This window comes from Pagrus pagrus, assembly GCF_965226575.1.
Source record: "Pagrus pagrus genome assembly, chromosome: 9".
NCBI lineage: Eukaryota > Metazoa > Chordata > Actinopteri > Spariformes > Sparidae > Pagrus > Pagrus pagrus.
In genome coordinates this window covers 4155456-4168198 of record NC_140193.1, presented here as the reverse complement: position 1 = coordinate 4168198, position 12743 = coordinate 4155456, and the positions used below count along the sequence as shown (strand labels likewise).

Here is a 12743-nt window from a genome sequence, read left to right as displayed (position 1 = left end):
AAAAAGCTCACAATGAATGTAATGTAGCATGCAAGGTAAGATATGCTTGTGCTAAACTTAAAATTACATATTCTCAATCATAATACAGGCTTTTGACAGAGGTGGCAAAAACACAGTGAAAGTGAAGCATAAATATAAAATCTTAATGTTCTGAACTAAACTGCTGCAAATGTATAGATCCACAAAGTTTCATTTAGACACTGTAGAGGTAAACAGCCTCATGGTTAACAGATATTACACGAACGGAAAGACATTGAAAGAGGTTTTTCATCCATTTGTCTTGGTTACCACGGTGACTAGTAATTCCCACCCACTCCCATCCCACCAGCAAACAAAAATATTTCTTGATAAAGTTTAAGTATTTTGCAGTTACAAGTTCTGGTATCCAAATGAATGATATAATCTGAATGGAAAATGTTTGCAGCTTCCAGTTTTCGTTGGCAAATTTTGAGTAAGAGACAGCTCCAACACACGTTTAGTTGAGAACAAATACACTGTCGACTTACTACAAGGAACTTTTATTGGTTATAAAACAGTCTTAGTTTAAGACTGATGCCTCCATATGACCTACCAACAAGTTCTCACTCCCAACTTGTCAAATAAGGCAGCTTGGTCAGTGGCCCATTCAACCATCCCAACCACACCTTGACTTGGACTTTTTCTCAGTCTTTATGCTGCTGCACTAGGCGGATGCTTCAACAAGTGATGCTAGAGAGGTAGCTACAGCGGCAAACTTTGAAGCATTGGGCCACTGACCAGGCTGCTGTATTTGATGCGTTGGGAGTGAGAAGTCATAAAATTAACGCTTTGTTTAATGGCGGAGTGCTGAGGAGGAATAATACGTCTCTAAAGCTGCTCTGTAGTCTGGTGGTGCGGCACTTAAAGTTGTTTCACCACTGTCATCTTTTGTCACCAGTGGCCACCAATTAAAGTTCCTTGGAGTAGCTTTAAATACATGACCTACCTTTGTAAAATGAAGTTAAATGATTTGATGAACCGTATAAAAGGCCAAGACATAAAAATCAACTGTCTCCAATGGAAACAGCCGTTCATAATGAGCCAAAGTCTCTTACAGACTTGTCTCTGCTCTGCAGAGCATATTTATTTCAAATTTTGTGTATTGATTTTTAATGTTATTTAGTTTTTTAGTTCATATTCTAAGCATAATTGATACCTTCTAGGGTACCATATGTTGTGTCCATATGCAGCTTTCAAAACAATTAAATATCAATTCTGATCTGAAATCGTACATATGAGAATCCAATGTCAAAACAAAACATTAAGAAAGCGTCCCTCTTTGTCTAGTATGTCAATTAGTTAACAAAAACACAAATAATTCAATATAAATAGAAAATGTGAATTTAATCATAGCGTATCATTGGTTGTCTGTGTTAGCCTCTGTAGGTTTATTATTAGAACCTCACTTAAAATCAGCTGTTAACGTTTTTTCTTGTCTTTTCAGTGTTGACAGTTGGAAACCGAGACGTCATTTTCCTAATCGACAATACAATGGGTACACAGAGCATTGCAGCCGTGCGTGAACTCATCAAGCGGTTTGTCGACGCCATGCCAATCGGCCCAGACCAAGTTCAAGTTGGTGTGGCCCAGTTCAGCACTGCCCCACGACTAGTGATGGATCTCAACACTTACGGAACCAGGGATGAGATAAATGCTGCTTTGGGTGGCATCAAACCACGACCCGGGCAGACAGTCAACATTGGAGCAGCCTTGGACTTTGTGCGGACGAACATGCTGCGACCTGAGAGAGGCAGTCGTATTCAACAGGGGGTACCCCAGCTTTTACTGCTATTGACCAGTAAAAAGTCCAGTGACAGTGTGGAAGAACCTGCGAGGGCCCTGCTGAGAATGGGCGCACTGACTTTAGCTGCAGGTGCCAGGACTGCAGATGGAGATGAACTGAAGCAGGTTGCCTTTTCCGAAAATGTTGTGTTCATTCTGAAGGACTTCCGCGCACTGCCTCGTAGCCAAAAGCCAATTTTGGATTCACTCTCAACACTAGCTGGGGTGGTGGTGACCGAAGTACCTACCGAGCCAGGTAACTAACCACATTCATTACATTTCAAGAGTAATTCAGTTAATGAATTGTCTGATCTTTGATTAAAATGGAAAAATACATCTGAGTGACAAATTAAACGAGATCTTTAATGAGTAAGCGGAAAAACAAACGCAGATTCTCCTGAACAACGATGTGGCATCTTAACCCAACTGAACATGTATGGAAAATTTCCAGGAACATGTTAGACAGCGCTCTCCACCACTATCATCACACCACAAGAAGAGGAAAGGTCTTTTGGAGGAGTGGCGTCCCATAAAAAGATGAGACATTAAATACCACATGGATGTTTTGGGCAAGAAGCCCTTCTGCAGCATGTTCTGGCAATTGCCAGACTTGCAAGAAGGGCGTTTTGCCTGAAACGTCCGTGTGGCAAGGATAAACAGTTTAATTGGAGTGCTGTCCTTTATTTTCCTTTTTGCTCAAGAGGGATTCAGCACTCCGTAGTTAAATTATATACGTGAGTCGAGCGTGTTGTGTCTTATTTACATTAAATACCAGAAAATAAATGTAGTTTGAGTAACAACTCTTAAGGTCTGAAGGCTTCTTAGATGCCAGAACAATACACAGCAGAGTAGAATACCCAGACAGCATAACTCTTTAGAGTTATGATAGTGGCAAATATTTTGTATCTGTAGCAATACTTGCTATACGTATATCTCGGTATTTTCTACAAAGTGGGCTAAATGAGAGAGAGAGAGATGCATTTTTATAAACAAATCTGTCGCCTGCATCCAAGCATTGTCTGACTGTCAGATGAGAGAACACAAGCAAACACAAAAACACTCGCCTCACATAAACAAGGAGCTCTGTTATACTGGCTTGTGCTCAACCAACATTTTACTAAGATACCTCATGTTTTTCTTTTTATTATGTTTTATATTTATGTTTTTATTTGTCATCCATTTGCATCACCCTGACTTTCAGCTTGCAGTGAGAGTAACTCGTATCAAAGAATCAACTTTATAGCATGTTTAGATAATAGTTTCAGAGGGCATCTTTTTAATCTATAAATGTGTTACCAATGAAAGTACATACGTGTGGTTTATCACAGAAAATAATTGTTTGTTTTTGTGCTTCTTTCTTAGTGGTGGAGATAACCACAGTGCAGACTCAAAAAGTGGTTAGAGACATTGTCTTCCTTGTGGATGGCTCAAACTACATTGGCAGCAGCTTTCCCTATGTGAGAGACTTCATCATCAACGTGGTCAACCAGCTAGAAGTACGACCTGACAGGGTCCAGATTGGTCTCCTGCAGTTTGCTGATCGCCCCAGAATTGAATTTTATCTGAACAGCCACAGCAACAGGCAAGATGTTGTGAATAAAATCTCTCAACTGAGGCTAACTGGAGGCACAGTTCTGAATACAGGAGCTGCCATGAATTATGCCCTTTCCAACATGTTCCAGCCATCAACTGGGTCACGCAGAAGGCAAGGAGTCCAGCAGGTGTTGGTTCTGATCACAGGTGGTCCAGCCCAGGATGAGCTTAAAACTGTAGCTGATCGATTGGCTCTGGCTGGGGTTTTGACCTTCACAGTCAGTTCTGGGCAAGCAGATCAAGGCCTACTGCAAACCGTTGCCTTTGTTCCAGATTTGGCTTACCATGACGCACAATTCTCAAATTTACCAGCTATGGCTGAACTAGTCATGCCAAAGTTGATAACAGTGGTTGGCGATACAGATGTGACAACATCAACATTCCCTGAGGAACCTGGTGAGTTTAGTATTTCTCTGTTTCTGTTAATGAAATAAATGTGACGAACATAAAAGGTCGGTTCGTAACAATACATTTTGTTTTTTTGCTCTTGTTGTTTTCCCTCAGCTGCTGGAGGTGAAAGGGATGTTGCCTTCCTCATTGATGGCACAGACAATGTCCGAGCAGATTTTCCCTACATCCGGGATTTTATCATTAAAGTAATTGAACCACTTGACATTGGGATGGATAAGGTACGAGTTTCAGTGGTTCAACACAGCGAGAGGCCAACTCCAAGCTTCTACCTTAACAGCTTTCAAACCAAAGATGATGTGATAAATGCTGTTAACAGAATGACAGTGGCTGGTGGACGTAGTCTGAACACAGGATCTGCTCTCAGATTCATGAAGGACAATATCTTCTCTGAAAGGCATGGCAGCCGGACTGGGCAAAATGTCCCTCAGTTTCTGATCGTTTTGAGTGGAAGCAGGTCCAGGGATAACGTGAAGGAACCTGCTGGTTCACTGAAGACAGAGGGAGTCGTTCCATTTGGCGTTGGTGTCAAGGATGCAGACCCAAGGCAGATTGAGGCCATTTCACACAACCCTTCGTTTGCCTTCACTGTGAAGGAATTCAGTGAGCTCAGCACCATACCAGGAAAGCTCAACACCTATGTGAGCCTTCCAAAGGAACAGCTGGAGGTCGTCATACGGCAAGGTAGGAACAATCTCTTTTGTTTTTGGCGTGTGGGTTTGCTTTCAGAAAAGTGTTTCTGCTGATGTTTTTGGTGTTTTATTAGAATGACTGAATCTTATTTGTTGTGTCTTAGTACAAAGCAATGCTGTAAAAAGAGATATTGTCTTCCTACTGGATGGCTCTGATAACACAAGAGATGGATTCCAAGAGATAAAACTCTTTGTAAAGAGCATTGTGGAGACCCTCTCTGTCAGTGAGAGCCAAGACAGAGTGTCTGTGGTTCAGTTTGCTGATAAAGCTGAGGTCAACTTTGATCTGAATTCTCACAAGGCAAAGAACGACACCCTAAATGCCATAGATAACTTAAGACACAAGGGTGGGCGGCGCCTTAACGTCGGGGCAGCTCTCCAGTTTGTGAGGCACAGTGTCTTCACTTCCTCAACGGGCAGTAGGAGACTAGAAGGAGTGCCCCAGATTTTAATTCTTCTAAGTTCGAAGCCATCGACTGATAATGTGAGAGGCCCAGCTTTTGCACTTAAAGAGCATGAAATTGTGTCAGTGGGGATTGGAGTGGGAAATGCCAACCCCTCAGAGTTGGAAATGATTGCCTTCAAACCTGGTTTCACATACAAGGTCACTGATTTCTCAAAGTTGAGCTCAATCCACTCACAACTTGTTGCTACACTGAACATGAACAAAGACACTGAGGAAACCCTGAATGGAATCTCTGATTTAGTAGGTAAGAATTCAAAGAGTGCAATATTTCATTATTTTTTCTCAATGTTTTACTCTCACTTGTTTTACTCTGTGATGAAAAATTATGAAATGTTTTGGCACAGATCTGCTGCATGACATTCATGACATTACCCTTGCTAGAAAATCTATTCTGTTGAAAAATAAACAACTGTTCTAGGCTTTCAATAATGTAGCCCTCTTTTACGCCTCTTTCCAATTGTCCACTTCAGTGTTGAAGACGAGTCGACAAATTCTTTCATACATCTTTTTGATAAAAAAGATGGTTCTTTAGCAGTTCTGCTTGAAAATAACACTTTCAGAGCCATGGCTCGTCTTTCTTTTCACGCTCAGTTCATTCCTCTGAACATGCTCATGCAATAAATACGCATGGACGTAGAAAAGACTTGAACGTGCAGTTCGTGAATTCTCTCTTTATCCATGTATCACCTTGTTGACACAGGGAGCAACAAGAGGGACATAGTGTTTCTCCTTGATGGGTCGGATGAGTCCAGAAATGGACTTCCAGCTATTCGAGAGTTCATCAGAAGAATGGCAGATGAGCTGGACATTGAAGAAGATAAAGTTCGAGTGGCTGTCGTACAGTATAGTGATGACACCAAAGTTTACTTCAACCTTAAAACTCACCGATCCAAAAAGGCTATTATCTATGCTGTAAGGAGTCTTCGCCATAAAGGTGGAAGACCTCGGAACACCGGAGCTGCTCTACAGTACGTTCAAGACCATGTTTTCACGGCTTCATCTGGGAGTAGACGTCTGGAGGGAGTCCCTCAGATTCTGTTTTTACTGACTGGTGGCAAATCCCATGATGATGTTTCAGGAGCTGCCTTACGCCTGAAACAAATCGGTGTTCTGTCTTTCGCCATTGGAATGAAAAACGCTAAACAGGAAGAACTTCAGAAAATTGCCTTCTCCTCCAGATTTATTTTCAACCTTCCTGTCTTTGGTGAACTTTTGTCCATTCAACCAGAGATAGCTGCATTTGTCCAAGCGGAAATACAAACTGAGCCTCCCACTGTTGTAGGTAAGAAGTGTCACTGATTAGTAGGTGAGAATCAAACTTTCTCCTCCCTTATATTTAAGTCCATTTGATCCTTCATAGTTTGAATTGCAATGAAACTGCATCATCTTCTCGAGGATATCAGTTGATCAGTTTCATGTTTCTCAAACTGACTCCACTTGCTAGAGGCAACTTCATGGTTATGCTGTCTCTTGTTTGGCTCTCGTTCCTTTTTTGTCTTGTGCCCTGGAGAATCTTTCCTTGACTGATCCACATCAGCAATTAGCCTTTCTTTCTATTCTTTAGCTCTTCCTTGAGCCAATGATAATCACATCATTGACCGAATTGGAGTTGAAGATTACTGAAGTCTTTTTTTTCCAGCTTTCTCCATCTTTCATTTGTGAAAGTGGAATATGCTCCTATTTCCAAGTTTCTCAATATTTCTTTACCTACCAGTTTTCTTAATTGCTCTGACATCTATCTTGTTTATTGCATTTATTAGTGTGAATTCTGATGACCAGCTCTTACGGCTTTACCAACCACCTAATGTGTAATAATTGCACCACTATATCTTTTAGCTTGTGCAGTATATGTCTGATTCTAAAACAAAGTTTTCCTGTTCTTTTTTAGTTGAATTAGAGTCCCCTCAAAGAGACATAGTGTTTCTATTGGATGGGTCAGATGATACACGGAGTGAATTTCCAGCAATGAAAAGTTTTGTCCAAAGAGTGGTAGATGCACTCAATGTTGGTGAGAACAAAGACCGTGTTTCTGTGGTGCAGTATAGCAGAGATCCACAGACAGATTTCAGTTTGAACACCTACACAGAAAAACAAGATGTTCTTGCTGCTGTCCAGCAGTTGAACCATAAAGGGGGCAGCCTGCGCAACACAGGGGCAGCTCTCGACTATGTGAGGAGTAATGCTTTCGCTGAATCCTCTGGGAGTCGGCATCAAGAAGGTGTCCCTCAGATATTGATTCTGTTGAGTGGGGGAAGATCTCAAGATGATGTCGCAAGCGCTGCTGCAGCTCTAAAACGGGACAAAGTTGTTCCGTTCTGTGTCGGCACAAGAAATGCAGACATACTCGAACAACAAATGATTGCACATAACCCTTCCTATGCTTTCTCTGTGATTCGATTTGACAATGTTGGGAGCATCTATCCACAGCTTGTGTCATTTGTGAAAAGGGTGCCTCGACAGCAGCCAAGACTGAAAGCACAGAATGGTCTAGGTAAGACTATCTATCTATCTATCTGTCTATCTGTCTATCTATCTATCTATCTATCTATCCTAATCTTTCTCTTATATATCACTTCATGCCTAACTGTAATTGAGTATGATCTTTGTGTCAGTTTCTGCAGTTCAAACTGAATCCATTCAGCGTGATATTGTATTTTTACTGGATTCTTCGGATGAAATGCAAAATGATTTCAAAGCAATGCTTGGCTTTGTTGAGAGAATGGTGGAGAAACTCAATGTGGATGAGGACAAAGATCGTGTTTCGGTGGTGCAGTACAGCAGAGAACCCAACGTTGAATTTTTACTGAACACATTTCAAACAAAGCAGAGCGTTGCTGGCAATGTGGGAACTCTGAGGCATAAAGGAAGCAGACCCCGTAATACTGGTGCAGCGCTCCAGTATGTCAAGGATAATGTTTATACAGCCTCTTCTGGAAGTAGGCGCCAACAGGGTGTCCCACAAATTTTGATTCTCTTTACTGGCGGACGGTCCAGTGATGATATCAGAAATGCTATTGAAGGCTTGAAACAAATGGGTGTGATGGTATTTGTTGTGGGAGCAAAGAATGCAGATACCCTTGAGATTCAGTCTATGCCACAGGAAGCCAGTCATGCCTTCTTTGCGGCAGACTCCAGTGATCTGCCAGACATTGAAGAACAAATACTTGATGCCATCCAAAAGAGTGAGAGCCCTGTTATCAAACAAGCATCATATGGTAAGACTGTAATGACAGTAATGACTTCATATTGTATGCTATATACACAACTTAATGTATTGTCATAATAATAATAACCAAACTCCTTGCTGTAACCAGACAGTCTGTACAACTGTGAGTTGCAACTGAAAATGGGAGCTCCATTGTAAATTAAATATTTTGGCTTTATTCAAGCCAACGATAATCTTTTTGAGTTTTTTCGAGTGACATTTTTAATTATGATTGATGATTGTGCAGAGCATGTGCACTCAAGGTTACCAACATTTGTGGCAATAAAACCCTTTTATATGTGTCAATGCCTGTGTTGTTACAGATCCCACCAGGAAGGATGTTGTTTTTTTGCTCGATGGTTCTGATGAGTCTCAGCGAAGATTCCCAGATATAAAAGATTTTGTGCAGAGAGTAGTGGCGGACCTAAACGTTAGTGCCAACAGAGATCGTGTGGCAGTGGTCCAGTACAGCAACACGGCAGAGACTAGCTTTAACTTGAGACGTTACTCAACAGAAGATGATGTTCTTGATGCAGTAAGAGGCCTACGTCACAAAGGAGGTTATCCTCACAACATTGGAGCTGCTCTCCAGCATGTGAGGGACCATGTATTTACTTCTGACTCAGGAAGTAGACTCCTTGAGGGAGTTCCACAGATACTTATTCTGTTGAGTGGTGGAAGATCTGGAGATGACATAAGAACCCCGGTCAGAATGCTGAAAGAGATGGGCGTCATTTCGATCGCCATTGGAACAACTGACGCGGACACCCTGGAACTGCAGACAATATCTCATGAGCCCAATTATGCTTTGTCAATTAATGATTATGAGGAGCTTCCAACTGCTAAGCAGGATGTGTTTTCATTGTTAAGAGAGACTTCCCACCATGTAGAGCAAACTGCTCCCTCTGAGAGCTTTGGTAAGATGTCATGTTCTTACGTTTTAGCTAAAAAAATGTTGATGATTTGTATTTAGGTACATGGCTCAATTATAGGGGAGTGCCATAAGTTACCAGCAGAAAATCATATTGCCTTTGTTTCTACATCTTTTGTCTTTGTTGCAGATTCTAAGAAACAAGATGTTGTGTTTCTTATTGATGGATCATATGACTCGCGAAATGCTTTTGAAGAGATCCGAGGCTTTATTGGAAAAATTGTTGAAAGTTTAAATCTAGATGAGAACAGAGACCGAGTGGCTGTTGTCCAATACAACCGTGACGCCACAGTCAATTTTTACTTGAATTCCTATTCATCCAAGAACGATGTGCTCAACTCCATCGGAACAATGAGGCATAAGTTTGGGAGACCCCTCAATATTGGCAAAGCACTTGAATTTGTCAGAGACAGTGTCTTTGCCGCTTCAGTGGGAGGCAGACGTACAGAATCAGTCCCTCAATATCTGTATTTATTCAGCGGTGGGAGATCTGGGGATGATGTCAGAGGACCAGCACAGTCACTCAAAGAAAATGGAATTAAGACTTTCAGTATTGGAACAAACAATGCTGATACCTTGGAAATGCAAACCATCTCCTTCACGCCAGCTCATTATTTTCATGTCACAAACTTTAACAATCTGCAAAGCATACATCCATCTGTGGAAGCCACATTGAGGGGTGTTAAAGAAACAACTGAATTTCCAACCGTTATTGGTAAGAAGTAGAAACATAATTTGCGTTTAAAAATTCTTGAGACGTCTTCTACATCAACATAAAAGTTGTATGATTTCCATGGTTATATTGGTTTTGTAAAATGTTTGTTTTTATCCATTTCAGACTCTTCCACAATTTCAGATTTAAAACTCCAGAGTGCCGATATTGTTTTTCTTCTCGATGGATCTAATGATATGAGGGCAAGTGAAAGACAAATTTTGGATTTTGTCAGAGAGATCGTAAAGCAAACAGAAATTGGGCCAAGCAAAGTACAAATTGCTTTGACTCAGTACAGCACAAAGCCCACCACTGATCTTCTCCTGAACACATACTCGCGGAAAGACGATGTCTTGAGTCATTTGAGCAATGTGAAACTGAAAGGCGGGTTCAGCTTAAACACCGGTGCTGCCCTTGATTATGTGAAAAACAATGTGTTCAATGCTTCATCTGGAAGCAGAGCCCAACAGGGAGTCCCACAGATACTGATTCTGTTGAGTGGGAGAAAGTCAGAAGATGATGTCTCAGGTGCAGTGGACAGACTGAGAAATGCTGGAATCATCATTTACAGCATTGGAGTCAATAACGCAGATAGGTTGGAGATAGAGCAGTTAGCACACAGTCCACGAGCCAAGTATTTTATCAAGGAGATTTCTGACTTTCCTCTTGTGAGAGAACAGTTACTATCAACCATTACATCTCACAAAGACACTGTCACCCCTGGTGTAGGTGAGTGAAAACAACTATTAATAAACTGTACTTTATCGTAAATAAATCTAATTAATAGATACATTCCGTAATCTCTATATTTATTCAAATACTGTCCATGCATTTATTTCAATTATATTACCAGTGATGAGATTTCTATTGGATTGTAAACCCTCACAATTTATGTGATTGTGGACTTTTCTAGGTTCAAGCTCCAGTGTGAGTAGAGATATTGTCTTTCTCATTGATGGATCTGATGATGTCAGGAGTAGATTCTCTGCTATAAGAGAATTTGTTGCAAAAATGGTCGACAGCTTTGACCTGAACCAAGGAAAAGATAAAGTTGCTGTTGTTCAGTATAGCAACAATGCTGAACCCAGTTTCAATCTGAATACTTACAACACAAGAGATGATGTTCTTAAGCATGTTGCAAGCCTACAGCCAAAAGGTGGAAGGCCGCAGAATATTGGAGCAGCACTGCAGTTTGTGAAGGATAAAGTCTTTGTTTCAAATGCTGGAGGTCGACGTCATGAAGGTGCCAAGCAGATACTTGTCATGTTGGCTGGTGGAAGATCTAGAGATTCTCCCAGAGGTCCAGCAAGTATGCTTAAGGCTGCAGGGGTTGTCACATTTGCAATTGGATCAAGAATGGCAAATTCAGCTGAGATGCAAGTCATTTCATCTGACCCAAATTATGCTTACTCAGTCCCTGACTTTGTAAATCTCTCTCGTATTCAACAAAGTTTGATGGGTCATCTTACACAAATAGGAGTTGAGGAAGAAACTAAAGCAGGTAAGAATTTAGATTATTTGAATAATTATTTCAATTAGCTGTGATTTGTTATAATGATTGTGATTAATATAACAAGAATCATATCTATTTTTGTTAACAGAGCAAAGTGATGAAAAAGGAAGGGACATAGTTTTTCTTTTGGATGGATCTGATAATACAAGAAATGGATTTTCAGCCATTCAAGATTTCCTTTACAAAGTGATAGAAAGACTTGACATTGGACCAAACAAAGACAGAACTGCTGTGATTCAGTTCAGCAATGAAGCAGTTGCCAATTTCTTTTTGAATTCATTCATGAGGAAGGAAGATGTCCTAACAGCTGTCAGAAGACTCTCCCACAAAGGGGGGAGACCTGTCAAAACGGGTGCAGCTCTAAAATATGTAAAAGAAAAGGTATTCACAGCTGCCTCAGGAAGCAGAGACACTGCCAATGTGCCACAAATTCTTGTTGTGTTAAGTAGTGGTGCATCAAGTGACAGTGTGGACTTGCCTGTTGCTTCTCTTAAAGAAAGCGGTGTTACAATATTAACCATTGGCACAAAAAACTCTGACCGCAAGGAAATGGAGAAGATATCACATGCTCCAGGTTACACTTTATCAGTTGCTGAAATGGCTGAACTTCCAAGTATACAAGAGCAAGTTGTTGCTGCAATTTCAGAAACAGAAGTGATCGGTAAGAATAATTTCATAAATGTTTCATGATTCAGTTTATACACTTTCTGATACCAGTTAGGACCACATCCATCTCCAACATTGTCTAAATACATGGTTCCCCAGTAAAACTCACTATTGACTATTACTTATGTCCCTTACTCTGATATGTAGAATAGGGGTAGGTGATAAAAGGGCCAGAATCACCAACTTGGATTCAGACAAACTTTGCACAATGAATTGCCAAACATTAAGCATTTCTTTTTACTGTCCTTTGCCAAACCTAATTAAACACAGGACCATTTGTAAAAGTTAAAAAACAAGTGTTAGATGTGTGAATTCTCAGAACTAATTCGATCACAGATGCAGATGCACCCAACCGCAGCAGAGAAGCAAAGAGTGCATACTCGTTTTTTTTTTTAGTTTTAATATTGAAGACTTATTGTTTTGTATTGCCAAGTACTTATACCCCTAACAGAAAAAGAGTGTGGATTACACTTTCCCTTGACTCAAAAAATATTTGGAACATTAAATAATTTAAAAACATATTTACTAACTGCAAATATAAACGATGATAAAGGGACACAGTCATCCTTGAATGGGCCGATAAAAGTATTTTGGAATATTCTGTCTTACAAAAGTAAATGGGCTAGCCACCGTATCAATCTTTAAAAAAGTAAAATCTGTCAAAATGACAGTAACAGGCTCTAACTGTGCAGCTAGCAAAGCTTTTTGTTGATCTGTGAGTACTGTTTGATTTATGGTGTTAACTGTTTTTTACCTT

General features: G+C 40.5%; 1 protein-coding gene across 5 annotated transcripts in view; it reads left to right on the top strand.

Annotated features, from left to right (window-relative positions):
• The window catches only part of col6a3 (collagen, type VI, alpha 3), a 118962-nt gene that overhangs the window by 12962 nt on the left and 93257 nt on the right, over positions 1-12743 (top strand). For all 5 annotated transcript variants that reach the window (XM_084362091.1, XM_084362092.1, XM_084362089.1 and 2 more), the window contains 3 exons: positions 1463-2056; positions 3163-3789; positions 3898-4485. In XM_084362091.1, the coding sequence (XP_084218217.1) occupies positions 1463-2056; positions 3163-3789; positions 3898-4485 (1809 nt within the window). The remainder of the gene's footprint in view (positions 1-1462; positions 2057-3162; positions 3790-3897; positions 4486-12743) is intronic.